The 24,822-nt window shown below is 47.8% G+C and overlaps 1 protein-coding gene across 3 annotated transcripts in view; it reads left to right on the forward strand.

Annotated features, from left to right (window-relative positions):
• Nucleotides 1-438: 438 nt before the first annotated feature.
• PLEKHO1 (pleckstrin homology domain containing O1) overlaps nt 439-24,822 on the forward strand; it is a 30,252-nt gene continuing 5,868 nt past the window's right edge. Inside the window, exons 1-6 of one of the 3 annotated variants that reach the window (XR_007506707.1) lie at nt 439-789; nt 1,638-1,784; nt 14,172-14,312; nt 15,788-15,892; nt 18,105-18,206; nt 18,725-20,186. Coding sequence is in view for 2 of the 3 variants with exons in the window: in XM_049805610.1 (XP_049661567.1) it covers nt 760-789; nt 1,638-1,784; nt 14,172-14,312; nt 15,788-15,892; nt 18,105-18,206; nt 18,725-19,489 (1,290 nt within the window). In the remaining variant the exon portion in view is untranslated. Of the gene's footprint in view, nt 790-1,637; nt 1,785-14,171; nt 14,313-15,787; nt 15,893-18,104; nt 18,207-18,724; nt 23,501-24,822 lie in introns of those variants that run through there. The other 2 variants (XM_049805610.1, XM_049805608.1) reach the window with 2 other exon arrangements.

The raw sequence follows: 24,822 nt of genomic DNA on the forward strand, positions 1-24,822 counted from the left end.
ACTTTTGGGAAGCTGTGCTCTCAATCTCACTGTCTTTTTGCAGTGTAAGTCCCTGCTACCAGACCCTCACTGCTGGGAAGCCACCCTTTCTCCCGTGACCCCTTCCTCAGGGAATCTCCTCCCTGCTCCTCTCTGCAGGGTGCTTTTGTTTATACTTCTAAATGCTCCACCACTTTCTTGGCAGAAAACCCTCCCAGTGCCACCTGGCCGCTTTTCCGTCTCCCAGGAAGTTTTGCAGTGACCTTGTGACACAGCTGGGAATGTGGCTCGGACATGGGGAGAGGACACATCTGACAATGTGCTGTCTGCTCCCGTCCCCCCCACTGACCCCAGCCTCGACGGACTCACATCCAGCCACACACACATCCAGCCACTCACATCAGCAGTGAGTCAGAAACAAAGAAGAAAAACCCTCGTGGGCTGCGATTCGCCCTTTATTGTGAACTCCAGACGTCATACGCGCACGGCTATAGATGGAGCTCGGGAGCCCAGGCCAGCTCAGTGCAAGCCCACGAGAGCTCAGTGATGGTGGTGGTGGTGCCGGTTGGTGGGGGGGGATGCTGTGTCTGTATGGCTAAGGATGTATTACAGAGGCGGGCTGGTCTTAATGTAACTAGAGAGCTTCTGTAATCTACAAAGGGTGAAGACAGAGAGGGAGTAAGAGGAGGTACCCTCTGTATTTCCCAGCCACACTCTCCCCAAGAGGAGGCCCTCTCTGATCCCCCCCCCCAATCTCCCTCCAGCGCAGCACACCAAGGAATGATGAAAAAAAATAATTCTGCAAAAAGGGTGAGTTGAATCGGTTCTTCTCTGGGGCACGGTGGGGTGGGGGAAGCTCCCGGATATTTTGGGGAGGGGGGCTTGTCTCTTGATTTCCAGTTGTTCACTTTGCCTCTGCCCCCCCCCCGCCCTTGCCTTGCAAAAAAAACCCCTAATCAGATCAAAACAAAACCAAACCCAGCACTCGTCTCTCCTTCTCTCCTACTGCCCAGCGCCTCTCCTTCCTCTTGAATTTGCCAGGCAATACTATTTGCCGTTTAGTGCGGAGCAATGTAGGCAGGCAGTTTTCATTTTTGATCACAAGGAAATGATAAAATACAGAGACACCATCTATCTGTCGCTCTCTGTCTGCTCTGTGCTGTATGTGTGTGTCTGCTGTGCCCAGAGATCTTATTCCTGTCTATGAAGAAATCTTAACTATAAACCCATACATAGATTTCGCCTCTAGGATTAATTGTTCATAAAAGGCTCAAAAATGCAATTTTCACTGCAGTAAAAAAAATCAGCTAGTTTAAATTCTCCCCAACAGCCTCCTGTTCCTCTTTCCACAGACAAATGCACGTTGTATGAGGCGAATGTAACATAACAGCCTTTCTTATATAATGCACAGAGTGAAAACCCTGCTTGCGATTTTTGCATCGTCCCCTCGGTATTACTGTTGTTGCTTCATATCTGCAGCAGAAAAATCTATGTAGAGTGAATCAAGCAAAGTACCTTGGTCCCAGCTTTGGTGGAGAGAGGGGCCAGAGGGAGGGGGAGGCAAAAGTTGGGCAAAGAGGAAGGGGGGGAGAAGAGGAGTGTAAAACCAAGAATAATAACAGTTTTCCCCCATTTTCTTCCCTCTCTCTTTGTGTTAGGGGCAACAGGATGGAAACCAGCAATCTGTGCAGCCAGAGAAGGTCGGCTGGGTGCGGAAATTTTGTGGGAAAGGCATTTTTAGGGAAATCTGGAAAAACCGTTATGTGGTTTTGAAGGGAGATCAGCTTTACATCTCGGAGAAGGAGGTACGATCGGTTTCATTTTCCTTTCCCATCCCCCCTTCCTTCCCTTTGCATATGAAAAGCACATGCCGAGCAGCCCCAGCCTTTCCCCAGCGCCTCTGCCCAGACATCGCCCCTACATCGCCAGCTTGGGTTGAGGAGGTTTCTCAGGGGCTTCTCTTCCCCCCAAGTCAGCAGCGGAGAAACCTGGCCTGGGTTGGTGTGTCAGCTCCAACGGCGAGTCTCACAGACAGCTCTGGCTGGGAGACATTTTCCCAGCACTGGACACATGAAAGGATTCACTTAGCGAGAGTTAAAACCCTCATCCTTCTTTCCGCCACGATGAAAATGCCAGCTTCCTTCTGTGCCTGTCCTCTGTCATTAAGTTCGATAGTGGTCTTGTTCCCAGCTGCTGCACTGCTCTATTTGGAAATAACTGTGGTCTCACAACTGGAATCGAGCCCCTATCTCTTGTATTTTTTTTCCCTCTGAACCACCCCACAAGAGAACAACAGGGAAATTTAACCACGGATTCAACACCTTGTTGAAAAACGTGTCCCCTCTCCTCCCCCTCATCTCTGCTCACCATTGGCTGGGGTTTGGGGTTTAATGTAGTGTTTACATTAGACTTAATTGGATGTGACTATCAGGCTGAGTGTTGCAGGCTCTGGCAGGCTGGGATCCAGCTGTCCTTGCACAGCCTCCCCCCTTAGTTTTTGTCTTGATAAATTCATCAGGAAGAAATCCCCAGACAACAGCACTCCTCCCTCTGATTACCTTTTAAAAACTCGTCGCTAGCACTAGTGAGAGTTGTACCCACAAGAAGAGGCACAGGGACTGTCTGGAGTCAGGCTGGTGTTAGGACAGGGCATTTGGGGTAAAAATACGGATCTGGGTCTCTGTGTGTTTCCTCCCATAAGTGGAGGTCCCTCTCTGACAGGCATTGCAGGGTGGTCTGTTGTACAGATGCATGGCTGCCTGGGCCAGATTTACCAGCTGAGGATCTAGAGAGGTAATAGGGTCCAGAGCGCCAAGCATAATATGATTTAGAGGCTAATTGAATCACGGGGCATGGCAAAGTACAGATGGATCAGGGGTTATTAGAACACAGAAATAACCTAAAAGTGGACTGAAAGCCCAAGTCGCGCTTAGCTATGTGTTGGCATTTCACAGCTTGCTCCCGTTGATCTCTTGGCTGCTCCAGAACCAGAGAGAGACATAGGCGTGGGGAATAAATGTTGTCTGCAGGGTGTGGTTGGGTGCCTTAGAAATGCACAGGTAGAGACATAATAAAAGAAAGATTAGAGACTGTAGGTAACCCTAGTGGTACTGAGACACTAAACCTATGATGAATCTATAGATACATTTATAGATGGGAAAAGTTAGATGGAAAGATGGATGCGAGAGGTACACAGCGAGTCGTACAAACCTCCTTTGATTTGTGGTCCTTCCAAATTTTCCAGTAATAATGCAGACTGTACAGCATGTATTTCTCAACAGCAGGCCTTCTTGTCTTGCATGACTCTTACAAGCAGCTCACATACCTCTGGGGCCACAGATCAGAGTTTAGAAACTGCTAGACAGACAGATTACATGGCTGGAAGGATTTTACCTGCTGCCTCGTGTTCTACCAGTCTGGGTCAATGCCTTTTCTGTACTGGGGCCCCGATTCAAGGCAGCACTGAAGCATGTGCTTGAGCGGAAACATATGTTTAAGCCCAGTTAACGGGGATCAAACTGGAGCTTGTACTTTTTGAGCCAGGACCTGGAAGAGAATAATCATGACCAAGTCCAAATGATAGGGGAGGTGCCTGCTCGGATCAGACTGCATCGGCTGTGCCGACACAGTTGGAACTGCTAGGAAGGGATTGGGAATGGGCGGGATTGGGAATAGGCAGGACTAGGCAGCTCAGTAATTATGAGTTCCCTGCAGGCTGGGCAAATAGATTCTTAAAAATGTTAGCAGGAAGCTGTATGGTCCTTCAAGCAGGTGTGAAGGTGCAGTATCAGCGGTGGGATTGAATAGTACTGTAATTCACAGTTGATTTAGCAGGGAGGCTGTGTATGTGGTTCTGGGGGGACTTAGAGAGACACAGAAACTTTTCAGGGACATCTCACCACCATTCAGTGGGGGAAGGAGTCATATGGATGGATAGAGGAGGAAACTTGGCTCTGCTGAAGCAAAGGCAGAACAAAGACGCTGGAACTGTCACTGCAGTGTCTCTGCAGGCGGCACAGGAGGCCTGACTGCCACCCAGGCTTCACTGACCGCCTGAGCCCACGGGCTGCATTCTGCCAGAGTTTAGGACCTCCTCAGAGTACCTTTGCTAGAGAGAGGGAAAGGGCACTTCCAGAAAGCTATTCAGTGCCCATAAGCCCTGAGCAGCGTCTGGAAGTATCTGCTACAAATACGCTGTGGTGCCTGCACACCTAGCAGGGGAATGCTTGCAGGGGAGGCCAGCCAAGTGGCTGGGCTCCATGCTAGCAAACTCCTCCAGAGCTGCCCCACTTGGAGGATCCTCCTAGACCCTCTGTCTGCAGCCCAAACCTGCACAGCAGCTGTCTGGGACAGCAAAGCTGTGCTGCGTTGGCACAATACACTCCTTGAAGCAGTTGTGCGAACTCTCCCTTTGATGGGAAATACTCTGGATCTTGCCTGGGAAAACAAGAGTGTTTTCCAAAATCCTGGCCATCCTGAAGTCACCAGCTAGACTGCCACTGGCTGCGGTACCATTGGGATGTCCTGGACACCCAGCACTGCTGGGTGGGTGGTTATGTCTCTCTCCAGTACCTCAACTGTTTGAACCCTGGAGAATAAACTGACAGCAAAAGGCTCTACTTGGCTAAGGAAAGCCTGCACAAGCGAGAATGTATTCATACAGTAATCTACACCAGTGAAGATGTGCAGGAAAAAGATGTCTGTCTGTCCGTCCCTCCCTCCCAAATATGTAGGTAGCTACCGCTCGAATATCTGTGTGCTCTGAGCCCAGAAGAGGGACCAGGCTGGCTGAGGGGCCATGTGGATGCTAGTTCTGAACAAGGAGCACTTGTGTTTGTTTCAGGGAGCGTGTGTGTATTTCTTTACAGGGAAAAAAACAACACATGTGCAATTGAAGCAGCACTGTGGCTCTACGCATATGAATATGTGTGTGAAAGACCATAAATAACATGCAGCAGTGACTGCCTATGTCTTTATATGGAAGAAACTGTGGTTGTGTAGAAATGTGGTTACAGAGGTAACATCTGGCTGCCTGCATGTGCACTGAAGTGACTCTGTGTGCCTGTGGGAATGAAGAATATGCCTGTGTCACTGGGTCCAGCATCTCCGGGAATCGCAATATACGAGGTGGCTCCAGCCACCTGGCACGTGGTACAGTGCACTGCCTGTCTGGGTGAGCACACTTGTGTGCGTGTGTGTGGACTGAGGGCATGCGTTTGGTGTGACTCCCTGTTGCTGTGCGTTTCCAAGACTCTCTGTTCAAAGACAGACGAGTCTTTTAACACGTTGTGGGTTTTTGATACTGACTGGACCTTTATTCCTTAGCAAATCCAGGCCTTCACATACCAACAAAAATTGAGATCTGCCCCGGGGAGGCCCATAGCCAGGACTCCGTCCTGTCCACAGGTCCTAACACGTGTTCAGAACTCTGCTCCTGGAGCACGAGGCTCCCTCTGTGTGCTCACTTTCCTGGCAGCAGGTGCCTGCAGCTCCTGCAAATAGCTTAATAAACTGGGATTTGTCAGTCAGAACAGGATGGAGCCTCTTTTGTTTTTTCACACACCAGATTAAGCTCAGTGGAGGAAATGGAGCCACTGCTGGGTTGCGCTGATGAGTTGTGTGAGAGGCTCTTTGCTGCTCTGGAGAAAGGCCCTTCCACTTCTGAATCCCTGCCACTGCTGGTGTGGCTGATGGGGTAGGCACTGGATGCAGCCAGAGAGAGAATTAAGTAGCAGAGACCCTGAGGAGACATGAATAGAAAACTCTAGTGGAAATGGTCACTAGACAGGTTGAATCTCAGCTCGATTTCTGCAGTGATGGGAGAGGAGACTCAATTGTCTGTTTCCGCAAAAAATCAAAGTCCTCCTCTGCTATAAATTATTTTTGTTCCATCAAAGCCATCAGAGCAACATGGAGCTTATGAGCTTATGAGTTAACTCTCATATTAACCTTGGTGTTTCTTGTCAGCTCCTCTTAAGCTCAGTGGCTGCTCTAGAACAGAAGGCAGGTTGTTTAGTGGGTAAAGCAGGACTCCTGTCCTCTCCCTGTCAGCTCAAAGCACCACAGAAGAAGGGGTTAAATAGAAGGACTCCTGAATGCTATCCTCAGTTGTGCCATGCACTCACTAAATTAATTCAAACCAGACATTTATTTACTTTTGCCTGAATTTCTCCATCTGGAAAGCAGGGGTAATAACACTCATCTCCCTAAGGCACAAGGTGCCTAGGAAGGGACAATTGTCACACACTGTGGGATCCCTTGGGAAAGATGTCAGCTCAGGGCAGGTAATGATGTTGCATGAAGACAACACGGAGCAGTAAAACTGCTTGGAGCTAAGCACCAGTCTGGTATCTGGAAGGGCTGAATGGATAGGTTTTCAAAAGGCTAACTCCCACAGGCAGAGTCAGACTACCAAAATCCCATCAACATCCACATTGATACCTGCTGGGAATCTGTGTGCTTTTTGAATTGCCTACCTAGGACCTCGGCTTGCAGGTTAGAGACTAGCCCTGACTTATTTATTTTGGTTAGGAGAAGATGTGAATGCCTGATGGAAGCCTGGGCTTTCTGCCTGGCAGAAGCCAAGCCTGTAAGGAGAGGAAATATATTTTATCAGACCAGCTGATATACCTGGAAAATGCAAACAGGGCTTTTGAGTTATGTTCTTTTATTAGGGCATCAACTTTTGGAACCTGTGAAACCTGCTCTAACACCTAGAACCTTTGGCTCTTCCAACCACACACCAAAATGGTAGCTGAGGCTTACAGACCTTGTTCAGCCAGGGGCTCTGAGCCTTCACAGAGATCTGTACCCCTGCTGCAAGCCGAACTCTGTGAACTTATGCAAAAAAAACCCCTTCATTATTAAGTATTTGGTCATCAGCCAAAAAAAGCATTCAGGGCAGAAACATGCAAGACAAGATGTGCTGAAGTGAGCTGAGCTCTGCTAAGCAAAAGAACATCTTCTCAGTATCATTTTTGCATTCTTTCCCCTTGCTGTCCTCCACACAGGTTCCCTCCCCCCCTGCAAATTTCTGGTAATTGTTCTCTTGTTTCTAGCACAGCTTTGTTATTGCTTTACACTTGGGAATAGCAGTCAGACTAACACAGACACAGCTGGGCTCCTACCACTTCCTGTCAGGAAGCCCAAGGCTGTCCAGACAGCATGAACGGACTCTGTGATGACGAGATGTTAATGAGGAAATGCTTCTCGGGGCTTCCTTAAGCCTTTTCTTGTTTGCTACCAAAAGCATCGACTCAATTAGCACAAGAGCACTTGAAAAGTAGTCTGTTCTCGCTCCTTATTTGTTACAGCACCATCAAACACTACACAGCTCGCTCTCTGCCTGAAAGGGGCGTGTGCATGTCTGTGCACATTCAAAGTAGTGTCTAACATTCACATACATGTTTCATGCGTGTGATGGAGCCTGCAAAGTACTTGTGGTGTTTCTGTGCATGTGCTGTTCGCACACTTGGTACTGTGACGATGCTTCATGGTGTGCATTTGCACTTGGTGAATGCCTCTGTGTATGGGGTGGCCATGTTTTCTGGCTCTGTGTCCTGGCTGGTAGGTGAAGAAAATATGTTGCTGTCCATTGCATTCAGCGTGCACAAGGTGTAAATCAGAGCTGTGCAACTACATACGTGTTTACGGACAGGGGTGGTACGAAGTGTCAGTCTGATGTTTAAACCCTTGGCTTTCGGCTGTAGCCAAGAATAGTCTGACTGCATGGCTGAGACCTGCTGCCCCTTCCTTTCCTCTCCTGCTCTTGCTCTACACTTTGCAGAGCAAGGTGAAAAGTTTCAGCGAAGTGTCTTTTCTGTCTCAATGACACGGTCCTGCACAACCAGAGAGAGGGTCAAAGAACACTTAGGCACAAACAACACACAGTCTGACTCCCTTTCCCTGCAACAGAGGTAGCTTGTGAGATGAGGCAGCACGGCCTTGGGATTACAGCACAGCACTGAGATGCAAAAGAGCTGGTTCCAGCATAGGGTGTTGTTCAGGGGCCAGTTGATTATGAGACCTGCGTTTCTGGTAGCCTTGGCTGATAACTCTTTGGGGCAAGGGACTGGAGTAGGTAGCAATTTTCTGCTGCCACCCCCTCATTAGCTCAGAGCAGCAGTCTGGCAGTGAAAAGGCCTGGAAGGTCATGCTCATGCCCTTGAGCTACAGAGTTCATGGTGCAATCTCCCACTCAGGATGCAGGTGTGCAGATGGGAGGCAGTCTCTTGGAGCACTGCCACTTCTATTCTACCGAGGTCCAGAGGCTCTGGCTGAAACCACGGTCCTGCTGCACCAGTGACTGCACAAACACACAATCTATATCCCTGTCTTCTTGCCACACATGCACTTTAACTGATACTAAAGAAGGAAAAATTGGACCATCTGCAGTGTCCCACTGTACATGGGCCATTTTACCCCCTGTGCATAGCATTTTGCAGGTCTCTGTTACTGTAACACTTGAAACTCTCCCAATGTTTCCTCTATTTCTTCTTTTAGTTCCCTTGCAGACCAGAACCGCACAGTTACCTCCCCTGTGCAGCCAGGGAACTGAGAAGAACAAAGAGCCAGTGACAGGCCAGGCCATTAAACTCAGGTCTCCCCCGTCACCTTCCAGTCCCCTCACCACTGCTGCTTCCTGGCACTGCCAGAGCTTGTGTTGCAGACATGCGTGAATTCCTATCTTAGTGACAGCCTGATTTTAACTAAGCTCTGCAGAAATTTCTGTCCCTTGATAGATGGTGGAACTGCTCCGCTTGAGGAAGTGAAACTTTCATCCTAGCTTGAGAGGGGAACATGGCTGATGCTGTCCCTGAAACTGCCCATGTTTGGATATTCAGCCTTACCAAGAATCTGTAGGTTTCTTGTTACACCCTGAGACACACTATGACCTCTTGAATGTCTCATGGATATGTTACACTTGGTGTCTTGTGATTTTCTGCACCTTCTGCATTTGCTTTGAGTATGTTGCATCTCAACAGGGAACTGCTCAGGCAAATCACCACCAAAAAAATCTAAGGAAAACTGCAGAACTCTGCCTGGTGACTAAGTGACTGCAGCCCAGATCTGAATCAAGGAGGTTTGGAGTTGTTACAGGTGACAGCTCGATGAGGGAGGGAATTTTAACTCTCTGTCAGCAAGACACCCAAGGGGCAGTTAATTTAAACTGCATTAGGGATCCTCCCATTGCCAGAATGCTGTAAAGGAACATTCACACAGGAGAAAACAGACCTTTGGAAGCATACTAGCTGGAAGGCTAGAAATAAGCCCTACAAGCCTTTGAGAGAAGGTACTTTGGGTACCGTGGCTGATGTTCTGATGCCCTACATGTCCACAGGATCACCATGTCCCAGAGACACAGGGAGTGCCATTGTGGCTGGCATACGTTCGGGCTGACCCTGCTGGGGCAGCAGCTGCGGGGGTGAGGCGTGTGAGGAATGCAGCTCCCCTCCTTGAACTTTAGCAATGCGCCAGCAATGTCAGCCTCAGTACATCTTACCGCTGACTGCAGGCCCAGATTAGCCAGTGGCTGCATGGCTGTCTGCAGTGGAGTTACACCCCAAGCAGTGGCAGCTGCCACTGGGGGTGCAGGGACTGTCTGGTCTAATGGCTGCAGGGTCTAACATACCCTGCTTTAGGGACCTGGCTTTGTCTTAGGTGATGGGGGACACTGCTCTGTGCCTCAGTTTCCCTTCCCTTGCCTAGCCTACTTGGAGCGTGGAAGCATTTCTGGGAGCACGGGGAGGACCCAGGCTGAACCCCAGGACAAGAAATTGTTCTGTCCGCCCAGGGCAGGTGCAATACAGATAGCAAAGCCAGCAGACAGCCATGGCAGCAATTGCTGGGATTTATTTACCTTAATTGTTTCAATCCAGAGCTTCCCTGCAGGGTGAGGAGTACAGGACCTACCTGCCCACAAAGCTCTGAGTCAGCTCACTGCATGCCAGGCACTCAGCAGCTGTGAGGAAGGAAAGACCTGCTGGCCACCTCCCAGCTGGGAATGATTTTGCCAAAATCAACCATCCAGGCCTCTCCCTTCCTAGCACATTAAGCCAAGCGGTCCCTGATTCCTCTCAGCCTCAAACTACAGTGTGGGAGACCTTAAGAAAGGCTAGTGAAAGCAGCAGGATCCAAAAAATAGCTACGTCTGCAGAGCCCCAGCTGCTTCACAGGCAGGTGTGCAAACCCGTGCAGTGGACAGGAAAGGATACACCACCCTGGAGAGGGAAGCTTCTTTCTGACTCCCTAAAAGGATCTGTAGAAAAGAGGAACTGTCAGGTCCTGGAGAGCCTGTTTAAGCCATCTTCTCTGCAAGTTAGACAAACTGTCTGGGGATGGGGAACCAGACTGAAGACTATTCAGAGGACATACTCAGCCCTTCCCAGAAATCAGACCTTTTCTTGAAGTGTTTCAAGTTTAGCATCTGAGACTAAAAATCACCCTTCACTTTCAAAAATCTGTATTTAATCTATATTCACCAAAGAAGAAGAAAACAAACAAGCAAATGTAATGGTCATAGTAAATCTCCAGTACTAGGATTAACTCCTCAGACACAGAGCACCCTGGGTGTGTGATGAGCTGTGGTAGGTCACCCTGACATAAATGAAGATCAATACTACTGTGCTGCCCCTGCCATTCCCCTTACAAACCACACCAGGTGACAGAGAAATCATGCTTCGTTCCCTCCTACTGAGAACTGACACCTGAGGCTACTTCTTCCCAAAGGTCTCCAAAACTTCATGCAAAGACCCATACGTTGCCTGGGTGCTGGGAACACATCAAGCCAAATTCTCTGCTGGTGAAACCTGAAGGGTTTTATTTGCATGGCTCTAATCTCACTGAAAATGTGGAGGAGAATAGACACCCTGCAGGTTTGTCACCTACCTCCTATTGATGTAGGTGACCAGGATTTAGGCTTCACTGACCATGTGGTTCCAGAGTTTTGTGCATCTTTAGGAGTTGCTTTTTGTTTGGGTTTTTTTTTTTTAAAAAAAGGATGGGCTGCATGACTATCTTCAGCCTCTGAGCACTCATTCTCTCCTGCCTCTAAGGTTGCTCAGTTCTGTAAATCATGCCACCACCTCCCTCTTTTTGGCCTCAGTAGCCTCCCACAAAGGACAAAAGAGCTGGCTGGTTACAGCATTTTGCCTTTCACCTTCCTTCTCTCTAGTTTCACTGTTTACACACTGAATGCTCTGTTCTTTTGCTCTGCTGCTTACTTCTCTGCCTTCATGTCTCAGTGCAGGAGAGAGGGGGAAATTAGTTGGCAATGCCCCTTGTGAGACAAGACTGCTGTCCTTCCCGTGCCTTGTGAAATCACTGCCACTGCACTACCGCAATAGAGCCCACTTCAGGCTGATGCTGAGACCTCTTCCCACCACCAAGGCAGAACAAAGCCACATTCAAATGACTAAATTACAGCCCCATTCATTTTATGGCCTCATTATACTACCAAGGCTGTGTACAAGAGGGAATCAACTCAAAGTGAGCACCAACCTGCCCTTCCTCCCTGTGCTGCAGCTCTGGCTGAAGGGCAGACATACCCTTAGGCACCTGACTCACTCTGGCCCACATCCTTAACAGTAGTCAAGCGTGCACCCACCCTCACAAAATATCTGGGGGGGGGGAGGGGGGGAGGCTGAACCTGCCCACCTTGTCTGCAACTTAGAAATGGGACCCCGATATCATCCTTTTAATGCGAATAGATGTTGCTTATTCTCAGTTCTTAAGCATTTTGTAACTGGTCTACACACACATATGGCACTTTGGTGAAAGTGATACACCGTCTGAGCATCATGCATGAGCATCATGCGTAGACAAGCACGGTGTTAGAGCCCTGGCACTTGTCAGTCCAAGTCTTTTAAAGAACTAGTACATCCAAAGGGTATTTATCTGAACCAATTACACCCATCCTTTCTGCAGCCTCCTGTAGATGTTCCTAGAGGCAAGATATTTGAGTCCCAGCTCCCATGAGTTCACAGTACAGGCTCTGCATGTCTGAGAAAGGAGAGAAGAGCTGGGGAAGTCCCAGTGACCTACATGAGCAAACATCTGGAGTAAGGACTCCTGCCTCAGCTGCCGTCTCACAGCTGGGGGCTCAGAGGGGATCAGCTTTTCCTGCTGCAAATGAATAGGGCTGAATTCAGCCAAGATTCTTGGAAAGAGGTGGATTGTAGGATGGTACTGGGAAGAGATAAAAGCCGATTAGAAATGCACGGGGAGGATATGTAGATAGGCATTATCTGTAAGATACATTTCCATATCTGTTCATAATAGCCCATGCACAGTGGCTGTTATAAGCAGAAATAAGCAGTAGCTTCTGGGGCTTCAAGAATAGCTGTGCACTGTGTCTGCCTCCTAGTTCTTGAAGACAAACTCAGGGGATAGAAGGAAAAAGAATAGATGGGGAACTGCAGTTATTATGCAAGGCCAGATGGTCAGTTTATCTGTGTCTCTGGTTAGGAAGCTGGTTACAGCATTTTAGTCAGCCTCTTTGTTTAACTTCTATTGAAAAAAACATGGGGAATTCCTTCAGTGCCTCCCAAAACTAGGGAGGAAACATCTTAAATGGGTGGAGTCCTTTCAAGAAATCCAGGAGCTAAGACCTCATCACCGTCTGCCTTTCTGCCACCTGAGTTACTCAAACTCCACTGCAGATCCCAGCCTGTAATGACCCTGGCTGGAGTTGGATTAAGCAGATTGACATGGATTTGAGCCTGCTACAGTTCTGTCCTTTAGCGGACACGCAAAACCAAATTCTTTCGCATCCCAGTTACCTACATTCCTTATGTTTACTGTGGAAAGAGTAGAGCTGCCCTGTTGTAGAAGTAGGATGTGAGGATAGTGCATTAAAGAGACCAGTGAAAAGGAAGGCCATACAAAACTAAAGGGGGCCAGGCAGAAGACAGGCTGTGCATTCCCTTCTTTGCTCCAAGTGTCCTCTCAGCAGTGGCACCTTCACGCCAGGGGCCTGTCTGTCATGGAACCCTGGCTTCCTCCCCAGCTCAGCCACACAGCCTTTGTACCCTGTGCAAGTCACATCTTTAAAGGTCTGCAATATTTATCTATAGCTGTGTGCCTGTCACACCGTGGCTGATACAGAAGGTGTTGGGGAATGGACATGGAAGAAATGAGATCTTGTAGAAGCTGCAAAGTGGCCACTCAATGGCTCTCTAAAGGACAACGAAGAAATGCTTCTGTCAGTGAAGGCCAAGCCTGAGCACTCTCTTCCTTCTTGAAACCTCCCACAAATCCCCCGACTGCCGAAGGTCTCTGGAGACCTGGCCAGCCACCCACCAGTGAAAGCCTGGCAAGCAGCTGCTGAAACAAACTCCACGATCTGGGCAGTCACTGGTGCCTGGATGAGTTCTGCCCATGGCCCTTTCACAAGGGATGAGGCTCAGCAGCAGGGGAGAGCAGCACACGCATCGTGTCAGTAATCTGGGACTGGATGTGCTTTATCCACCCCCCAAATCAGCTGTCAGCACAGGCTTCAGTAATATCACCAGGGTAAAAATAGGAAGTGCTAATCTTTATCCCTCAAACTTTTGTTATGCTCTCTCCAGAAAAGCAACAAGCGCTAATATGATTGCCCCTTTTAATCAGCAGATGAAACTACACCTCCTCCCAGCATCTCCTGCCTCCGCATGAACCTCCTCCTAGCAGACAGGGTCCTCTCCTTGCTGCTGGAGTAAATCCTGTTCATTTTGAGGGTCCACAAGCATAAAAACTGTGTCTGATCACACTGGCATATCAGTTCAGCCTAGCACCAGTAACTTTGGGGGTGGGAGAGGCAGTTAAGTCCCAAAGGAATCTGTAGCAAAGCAGGAATTAACCTAGGAGACTGTGATTTTCAAGTTATCCTAATAAATATGTCCCCCTCATTCCAGAAGAGACTCAAGTCAAAACTATCATGTTGAAAATCTCTGCTTCTCCCCCCCAAAACCAAGTGCAGCACTCCCCAGCTAATAGTGCCATTACTGCATTTGTGTCTTAAGGTGGAAGACTCTTGCACAATGTTTCAGTGACCACCTAACACACCAGAGGCTCCAGCACCCATTCTGTACATTGAAACACCCTGTGCACACAGCAGCTCAGCGAGGCACCCCACTGGCTTGGAGCAGCAGCCCTGTTACTACTGCCTCTCTGTCTGACATCTGCAAGGCTGTAATTTTATTTTTGTTTTGCAGGTAAAAGATGAAAAAAACATACAGGAAATGTTTGACCTGAGTGATTATGAGAAATGTGAAGAGCTCAGGAAGTCCAAAAGCAGAAGCAAAAAGAACCACAGCAAATTTACCCTCGCCCACTCCAGACAGCCTGGAAACACGGTATGCTTTGCTCTCAAGCACACAGTCAGCCCAAGAAAGCCATTAGCTCTTGGTGCAGGCCAGGCTGCCTCTCAGTTGCCTGCTCCAGGCCTGAGGTTTGACAGAGTAACTGGGGGGTGAAACTGGATAGCCTGAGTTGTGTAGGAGTCCAGATCATGTCTCATGGTTTAAAATATATGAATGTCCATTTACTACATCAGGACCGATAGCAACAGTGGCATATGGAAAGAGAAGCAGTGTTTCTGCTGGAAGAGGACTCAGGCCTCTGGTGCACTAAGCAAATATGACCAAGCACTTAGCTCTGGATCCATTTACTGAGAGTATTCTGACTTTAGCAAAGGAAGGTATCAGAACATTTGCCAGGAGCAAGGACAAAGCCATTTATTACTACTGCCACTTGTGGCAGTTGTGGTTTAGCTGACTACACTTGTTTATTCACAGGAGGAGACAGGGAAGGGAGGGGTGCTGATGGTCCGTGGGTTTGCTGCCCAGATTTGGGCAGCATCAAAAGAACTGCACGGGAATTTGTCCCAGGAGTACTTTCTGCCCAGAGGAAAGCTAACAAGTGCCAGAATGGGGGCACTGATACCTAGGAGCAGGACTTCCCACGAGGTCTCAGTTGCCACTGCAAAAAGAGAGCCAGTCTCCAACTACAAGCTGTCTCTGGCACGCACCCACCCACAGCCACACATGTGATCTGGATTTACACTATTCAATCTGACTTGTTTCAGTAGACCAAGCTTGCCCGCCCCGCACTTTGATAAGGATTGTATAACACCATGAAATGCGAAAAGGGAAGGGGAAAATGGAAAGCGGCTGCACTGTCCCCAAGCGCCCTGAGCAATGGAGAGAATTGAACAAAATGTCGTGAAGGCTAAAACTCATTTCTACTGAGTAACTAACTTAAAAAAACCCCTAAGGATCCTACATCCCCTGTACATGCTGTATTTTCAGAACTGCTCTGCCCTCAGTGTGCATCTGACATATCAAAGTATGGAAAATCAGGTTCCTTCTGTGGGTACCTACTGTAGCTGCTTGTCTAACAGACTCTGTCAAAATCTGAGGTGGCAACAGATAAATCGCATGTGAGCAGCAGATGCACAGAAAGGCTGCATCATCGTTTGATGAGGGCAAAATCTGGGATGGTGTGTGGGAGGGCAAAGAGGGGGAAGGAAGAACTGCAGCCACGAGGGAAGTAAATATGGTATGCAGCTTTTGGTTTGAAAAGCTGGGTACTGTAAGGAATCATGGTCTGCTTTGCAAAGGGCTGCCAAGAAGCAGAAAGGCCAGGTGCAGTGTGTGGCAGACCAGTGCCATTTTGCAGGACTGGAGGATCAGGTCTGCTTTGCATTTTCCCACTAAGGCAAGTGGGAAAGCTGTAAAGGCCGTGTAGCTTTTCTGTGGGCAGGGACAGTGTGAAAGCATCTCTGTATGAGTTTAGTCACTGGCACTGACCTGAATTCCCTCTTTTGTAGGCACCAAATCTGATCTTCCTGGCTGTGAGTCCAGAAGAGAAAGAGTCCTGGATTAATGCCCTCAACTCTGCAATCACACGTGCTAAAAACCGCATCTTAGATGAGGTAAGCAGGACTCTGAGGGCTGGACCCAGGGTCCATTGTCTCAACTTTAATCTTGGATGAAGATTTTAGACTGCGGGAGACAGCAGCAGCGGCTCCTATCCTCTCCATTTCCTATTTAAAAGGAGTGCAAAGCCATTGTTTTTCTATGGGCTGCACTCAAACACAGCCACTAACACTTATAGAGTGAGCTCTTCTGAAGGTCTGGGAAAGTTTGGTCCTCCCAGCCTCGGGATTAATATGCAGCACCAATGCAAAGTCATGGCAGAGGGGAGCTGCCAAGGCTCTGTGCCCCCCCGGCACACCTGGCCCCAGTGAGATGCCTCCACTTTGGAGCCCAGCCTTGCCTCACACAGGGATGGTGGGACTATGTTTGGAATGGTTTCCCAGGGCTTTAGAGAGTCTTTCCTCCCATCCACTGCTCCTGAGTGAACATGCAGTGTGCTCATGTTTGCAAAGGAGCTTTAAGTAGTGGAACTGAATTAAGGAATTAACTGAAAACCAATATAGTCTTATGCTATCTTCAGAGCACCCTAATAGCACAGCACCATCTGTCAACCCACCTCAGTCCATCTTCATCCCGCCTACCCCTCCCCTCTCAATCACCATCTCCCAGAGACAGGCCCATTTCCTCTCTTTTCGCTTAAGGAATGGGACTTACTAGGCATTTAAACTTTGCAGATCCTTTCCTACTGTTCAGGAATCAAACCAGGGATGTTTAATCCTGCCTTCTCAGCACTGTGTGGCATATATATTTCTGTCAAGACAAGTCAGGCTCTCCATTTAGTGAAAAAGAAGGGACAACCAGAGAGATGAGGCATCAGTGCACTGTGGGACAGCAACAGGAGGACCCTGGAACAGTATAGCCCTGCCTACTTGAGAACACATCTAACTAGCATAGCTCCTACCACTTCCAAATTGGCAGCATTATTGCTGCATGAAACTCCCAAAGTAACTACCACAATTATGCAAAGCAGGTTCTACTAAAAAAAACAACAACAAAGCAACATCAATTCAGCCTCCTCCTGGAGACAAAGTGTATGCTTCAAACCACAGCTGAGCTGACAGAGACCAGGTTTAGATCAGTATGAGCATTCCCACATAGTTTATTCCAGTGTGAATGACAACTACCTTGAGAACGCTGTGCCCCTCACTACCAGGGCTGCAGTTTGAAAGAGCATTTCAATGCTGTCTCATATTAATGCTTCATGACAATTATTCTTCAGTTTAGGTCTGTCTCAGATCTATCTCATCCACATTCAGCTTACCGCAATACAGGCAGCCCACAGCTGTGATGCTGTTTGTTCTCTTGGATGGCAACACAAAACCCTGTAGTGAAGGAAAACAAAGGTCAGACCATAGGAAAAGCTGTAGAGCAGAAAGCAGCATAGCAAACAATGATATTGATTGCTTCAAGGAAAGTCTGTCACTGAAATCTTTACAAACAGATTCAACAGATAATTGTCAGGAATGACTTATGTAGATCTGATCCCATCAAGGCACAGAGGGGAGAGACTAGGGAAACACCCCAAGACTCTTCTAAGGCTGGATTCCCACACCTCATTCCTTGTTGGCTCTACCTGCAAATCTCCTCTGTGCAACTTTGGAAGCACATAGATCAGCGAGTCCCACCTACAAGTCCTGGACCAGTGATGGCCCTTGGGACCAGTACATGTAGGCAGGTTTTACAAACCTATCAGTTCCGTGTGTGCCTGAGCACACTCCCTAGGAAGGGTGTTACAGACTGTAGCCACCCAGTAACACCAGGTGGTCAGGCTGTGCTCCCAGACACAATCCTGGCACAGCTCAGCAGCCAGAGGAGACCAGCAAGTTAGCACATCAGGAATGCACTGCCTTTCTCATTCCAGCTTGGCACTAGGTTTGGTTCAGGTGGTGATCATAGCTTTCCTCCTGTTCATCAAACATTTGCGCTACAGAATTGCAAAATCTGTGTTTGAGGTCAGGATTCACTGTTTGCAACCCAAGTTTCTGCCTGCTGAGCACTCCTGCCTGACAGCCTTTAGTGAAGGATCCTGGCCCAGAGGTATGTGGGAGAAGTTCATCGTCAGCATATGGCCAGGTCACAAGAGAAAGGGAATCCTGGAGGAATAAATGACCTGCCCTAGTGCATCTGGCTAATTACAGCTACAGAAACTAGGAATGGCTCGTATTTCCTGTGCTCCCAGATGTTCTCTAGCCTTTGTCACCACTTTAGGTTACTGTCGAAGAGGACAGCTACCTCGCCCACCCAACACGTGACAGAGCAAAAATACAGCACTCCCGACGCCCTCCAACACGGGGACATTTGATGGCTGTGGTACGTATAACAAATTCCATACACCTGCATAGGTAAAGTTCCCTTGTAACTATTTCATTTACAAGTAGATACAAGTTCTGGCCTGAACTGAAAATTGTCGTAAGACCCAGGGCTGTCCTGGGTGATCAGATCTAGTCCTCCATTCTAGTAGACTGTTGCATTGTGCAAACCCTTTTGCAAAGCGGTAGCTTGCCTTCACTGACGCCCATTTTCCTGATGCTGAAAATGAAATGCTCCTTCAAGTTCCTGATGGAGAATAGCCACACAGCTGGGGAACTCAGTCATGGATTAGCATAGATGGCTTGTCCAAGGCTGTTCAGCTGATCCACATCTCAGCTAGAACCACGAACCCAGCATATTTGTGCCTCTGTCACTAGGTCATGCTTGCTAGTATTCGTGGTCCATCTTCGCATCCCAGCACAGGTGATGCATATCTCAGGTATAAGAGACACTCAGAAGTAGTGTGCAGCCATGCCTGTTCCTGTGACAACACAGCTCTTCTTTGTCTGCTTGTTCAGGCATCTACCTCAACCTCTGATGGCATGTTGACACTTGACCTGATCCAGGAGGAAGACGCCTCTCCAGAGGATCACAGCACCTGTGAAAAGAGTTTCCGGGTGGATCTGGATAAGTCAGTGGCACATCTTACTGCTGGACGGCGCCGGTCGGATTCAGAGAACGTCAAGTCATCGGAGAAAGGCCGGACAGGGAGCCTCCCAAGACGGGAGGTGACCTCATGGGACAGATCGGGGCAGCGCAATGACTCCTTTGACAAAGGGACCATGTACACACCACAGGTCCCCAAAAAGCTCTCGCACTCAGAAAAGAATAAATGTGCCTCCATGGAAGAAATTCTGTCTCGGCGGGACTCTTCCACGCACCGGGCGGTGCTGAGGAGGGGGCTGGAGGCTCAGTTTGCCTCAGCAGAACCAGAGCAGCTGTCCCGGATACAAGAACTGGTTGCACTGAAACTGGAAAAAACTCAGGAACTGCTGACAGAGGTGAAGGGCTACGGGGAAGGCAAGAGAAAGACCAAGGATTCCAACACCAGCACGACCACCACCACCTCTTCTTCCTCATCATCTTCCAAGTCGGACTCTGAAAGGATCCTGCAGGAATCTGAGAGGTTGCTGGGGGAGGCTTCCTCCACCTGGAGCCAAGCCAAGAGGGTGTTGCAGGAGATCAAAGAGTTGAGGGACCTGTACAAACAGTTTGAATTGCAGCAGTCGGACTCAAAACCCAAACAGAGCTCACAGTCTCAGTACAGGAAGAGCATGATGTGAAGGCAAGCCTTGGGACTGGGAGGGAGGGACAGGGGAGGGCAGCCATTTGGTCTTTTTTTTTAATTATTATTATTATTTACAGTGTTCAAAAGAGTGAAAAGGTGCCTGTTCTCACCCAAGTTTGCTTCTCAAAGCCTGAACCCTTCCTTTCCTCCATCACATCCCCTGACAAAACAACCCTGCGTTCCAATAAATTCAGTTACAGTTTATACCTCCTTTTTTAAAGAGCACCCTTTGCACCACAGGCCCCCAACTTCTGTCACGCTTGGAGGACGGAAGAAAGCACCAGTTCTTAGTAAATGCCCCTGCATGCCTGGAGCAGCACATGCATAACAACGGGGACAGATGTTCTTGCGCTGTATAAGCCCTGGCTTTGCTGCTCTAACGTCTGAGCTGTATCCTGCATTACAGCTCCTTGACCAAGAGTCTCGTCTTGTTCCCTCACTGTCCTCTTGGAAATAAATGACAAAAAAAGGTCCGTCCCAGCCAAAGCTTGGAAGTCCCCATTATCCAGGAACTATCTTGAAGATGCTTGGAAGTTCAGGCTAACCTCAAGTTTTAAGCGAGTCATCAGAGGCACTCGCTGGACTGCAGCTAGTAAGGTTCTGTCCTGGCACAGGTTTCTTTTGTGAACTCCTGGGGTCAGCAGCTGTTATTCTTGTGGTACATGTACAGCCCTCCAAAAGGAGGACTACAGGTATGCAATCTGTGTTCAAACTAATCCTGTCTGTCCATTGATGCTTTACAGAACCCCCTTGGCCCCGTGCAATGAGAGTTAGCAGCTCTATGTCTTCCTTTCTGTGCAAATAGAGGATCAAAGCCTTGAATCTAACAGACAGCCTAGATGGGTTGTTTGGGGGGATTGTTTTCTGGCTTTTCCATTTTCATTTCTTTCTTTTTTTTTCCTTTTCTTTGAGCTGAGGGGAAATGGAAAAATCAGGGTTGTGTACAAGCGGCAGCCGGCAACCAAGAGCCAGAAGTAGTTTTGGTAGGTTTGATTCTGTTCTCTCATGCATGCACAGGCTCGGTTTCTGCCAGTCAGACTGCAACAGATAGTCCTTGTTGCTCCCCTAAGATCAGAATCAGACCTACTGAAATGAAAGCTGAGCCTGTAAGAGAGCTCAAATACCCTCATCTTGGTGATGCCAAGCACTTTGCTAAATAGGTGGCTCAGTTTTCATGCCTTTAAGCAGAAAGACAAGAAAAGAGGATGTTAAGATGTCTCACAGGGCTTAAAGTACACCAATGTGGTAACATCCAACTGTTACTTTTTTAAAAAAAGGAAACCTAATTCCCTTATCTACATTGCAAATAATCCATGAAAATATTAAAACCAACAGAGTTATTTCCTGCTTGCAGTTGGTGTTGTCTATTTTCTTTTAATGGTTGACTTCCCTTGGAAAGGAGATTGGTTACTTTCACTTGTGTCTGGTCAGCTTTACTATGCAGGTTCATGTTGCTGATGTATAGTTGCCAGCACTGCAAAGAAAGCATTTCTGCTTTTTTTAATTAGTCCTTCTCCCACTTTCCTGTTAGAATTACTGGTAGAATTGTTACTGTTCCTATTATTTACAAACTTCAGATCTGGCTGTTGCAACAACCTTTCACATGTTCCTGACTCTAGCACAGCTCATTGCCCACTCTTAAAGGACAGTTCTGAAAAGGCATCACTCTTTCACCTAAGCTTTTGTCACACAGCTGCATGCTACAGCTGTCCAGGGGTATACATGTCACGCTTCCAGCATTTTTGTTCTTTTCAATTTTTTTTCTCACCTTTTCTATCACTTGAAGGATCTGTTTGGATGCATCAGAGGAAAAAACATAATCTCTAAAAGAGATTTAAAAAAGAATGCATGTCAGCCACTCTGATAAAACCCTCCCATTCAGCTCTTTGATTGAGAGAAGAAAAATATGCAAATATTTTCCAGATGTGACATTCAGCATTAAAATTAGCCTTGTTTTCAAAATAAGAAAGCTAGTCTAAAAACCTGGAGGTTTGAATTGCACTCAGTTGGGATGGATGTGTGTTGTGACTGGCCTACTGGACTGATGTCAAATGTAAGCATGAAAATACACTTGATCCTGACTGTACAGGGGTCATGAAGCACTCTCAAGTCTTTCTTAAGCAACAAGGTACTAGAAAAATTGGCTGATCAACAGGGTCAAAACAGTGCTGGAGGCAAGGCTGAAACATTGAGCAGTCACCCAAAAGAGGTGACATTTTTTGTTAGACAGATAACTAAGGGCATCTTCATTTCAACTCCTGCCTCTCCAAGATTACGGCACTGAATCACATCTGATAAGACCTAGAGGTCTGGACACAGCATTGCCATCTTTAGGTCTCTGCTGTCCACAGAAAAGGGAAGCATTACACACTTGTCAGAGCTGGGCAGAAACACAGGACCATTTCTGCTCCTCAGTCCAACTTGTGCAAGCCTTTCAATTTTGTAACTAGAACAAGATTTGGAGGAAATTATGGAGCTGACTTAGGAAGGTAGGAAGAAACTACTTCCAACCTGGGAAGAATTGCAGTTCTCATCCTGCCAAAACCCAGGAGGCAATTTCCTAGCTCCAGTCTGAAAACCTAAAGGGCCAAGTTCGATGCAGCTCTAGGTGTAGCATTTCCATTTGGACAGCAGAGTGCTGCCTGGGTACTGAGCCATGGCACAACAGTAGGAGTGGCAGCTTTTCTGTTCCCAGTGCTAGGTTCTTGCCCTAGAAGATGTCCAGCTCTTGCACTGTTAGTGTCTTACCCCAGGCTCTTCTTCTCCACTCTGCAGGGAACAGAGTGCATCAGGCTAGCACAAGTACGACATGATTTAGGACAATTTTTCAAACTGTACAACACAAGGTCCCAGATGCGATCAATACGTCAGCTTCTCCCTCCCTTCTCTCCACCTCAGCTCATGACTGCTGAGTAGGATCTTGTGAAGATTTACTATTTCTAAAATTGATGGGAAACTTTCTTTCAGAATATGTTCCCTGTTAGAAAGCATCATTCCTGATGGAGCCCAGGGAAAAGGAATAACTTAGGAAGAAAAAAACCCATGAGTTTTCAGAGTAGAAAAGTATATTTTTCACTTGGGAATATTTTTGTATTATACCAAATGTGAATTTTTCCTTAAAAATCTCTCCAAGTCAAAATAAAACATTTTGTTTTACCAACTTCCCCCCTTCAAGAAACCTGACACTTTTTTCCACAGGCAATTTTTACATTGTTTTCATTCAAAACAAAATTAAACTCAAATTGTGGAATTCTTCACAAGGCAGAAATGCCAGGCTACAACCGGGTCTGATTACCAAGCTGTGAAAACTTCAAGCCTGAGCTCAGCCTCTGTGCTGCCGAGCATTGTGTATGACTAGGTCATGGCTAAGAGACCCAGTCAGGCACCAGAGCCAGAGCAAAGGGTTCTGTGTATTATTAGATGCTTCACAAGAATTTCTATAAACTCCTTCCTACATTAGGAGCCTCTGACTCTAGACATTGCACAAATTGAAAGGATCAAAATATCTCTCTCCCCTTCTCCCACATGGGCTATAATTCTGCCCTCTTTTTATTCTTTTTTTATTTATTTTAAATTTTGCAAAGTTCTCCCCTCTGTCAATCCTCTGGGATTAGAGACAAAAAGCCAATTATGAGCAAGAATGGCATGTGTATGAAACACATGCCAGTCACGTTAGTGCTGCTGTTTCTTTCCTTCTTGAGCACAGCTTCCTGAGTGGAGAACTGACAGGGAAGCTGTGGCTGGGCCTGCCAGAGGGGAACCTTCCTGAGGGCAGGGAGCAGTGAGTTGAGCCTGTTTCCTCCCACCCAGCGGGTGTAGTTCATTGACAGATCACAGTGAGCGACAGTTTATTTAGCCATACAAACGGCTAAGGAAGGCACTGTACACACAGCAACTCTCACCCTTATTTTCTCTAACTGAACCACATTCGAAAGGACCGAGTAGAAATTCTGCTTTTTTCAAAAAAACCCTACAAACTGCAATAATAAAAATGACTCAGCCGCAATTGCAGTGATTCTCTGTAGTCTCTTCTCAGCACGCCTACGCCAAGGAAGCCATTCATGCCAGGGAGGGTGGGCTGCAGTGGGAACCTCCCTCCAGCCCAGCTTGCTAGTGCCCTGGGTGGTCCTTGCACCAGGGGATGGGGAGGAATTTATCATGCTGCAATAAAAAAGGATCTTCCTTGTGAATGGATTTGCAGTCCATGTACTGTAACACCCCTAAGTCATCGAAGGAAGGGAATTGTCCTTGAATTGCCACTGGAACCTTTGAAAAGGATTCCGGCAGATTGTTTGGAGACTTGTGGGGATTCCGGAGCCTGCTTGAGTTTCATCATGCAAGCCACTCAGATAGAAAACATGCTTGAACACTGAAGTGCTTCACAACAGCCAAGAATGAGGGTTTGCTGTTCTCTAAGGCCCATCCAGTGGCTGCCTCCTCCCCACTGCCTCAGACATAATTCAGATGATTCCAAGGCAGCAGTTTGCCCTCACTTCCACCACAGCCCAGAAAATCAAGCACAGAAAATCCGAGCTTCAGTCCAGCAGGCCTATGGGAAGACTGCTCTTGCAACCTGAGACAACCTCCCAGTCATCTCCAAGACATTAAGCTCAAGTGCTGCAGTGGTAATTTCAGCTTCCAGACTCTCTGGGACCATTGCTATTCTCTTCAAAAAACCCCTCAGAATTGCTCTGGGCCTGGGCAGCAATTTTTCAGGAAGATCAGAATAAAACAAAGAGGAAAATGGAAGTTTCTTTATACCTGGTCTTTACACAACAGGATGAAGGACAGAGTCCACCTGGAAGCTGAGAGGTTTTGTATTTTGCTTTCATGCCTGTTTGGTGCTTAAACTTTTCCCTCCTGTCTCCTTTCCTCTTGCTGCACTGGCCCCAGCCTTTCTACAGAGGAAGTGTCCCCATGTATGGCTGTGTCTGCCTGCACCCACGGGCACCCTTCACCTGGCTGTACTGTGGCACTCTGCAGGTGTCTATGCCAAAAATAAATCAGTAGGCATGGTGGCTCAGCAGGCACACCTTATGCCAGCATGTGCCTGGGATGCTTCACAGCATAGCAAGGAAAAATTTGCAAGGGAAACAAGCAGTGTCAAATGTGAGAAGATAATTTTTATAAAAGCAGTTCAAGAATTTGAACAGCAAGATCCCTTTCTGCTTCATGCACTGCATGCCTGAGCCTGGAGGGAATCTCAATCTGAAGAAAGCCTGTCCTCCAAGGACTGCACTTGACACGACCCCACGAAGGGCAGGCAGATAGATGGCCCTCGCCACACTGAGCGCAGTACTGCAGCAGCCACGGGAGCTGTCAGGCTAG

This window comes from Accipiter gentilis, chromosome 7 (assembly GCF_929443795.1).
Source record: "Accipiter gentilis chromosome 7, bAccGen1.1, whole genome shotgun sequence".
NCBI lineage: Eukaryota > Metazoa > Chordata > Aves > Accipitriformes > Accipitridae > Astur > Astur gentilis.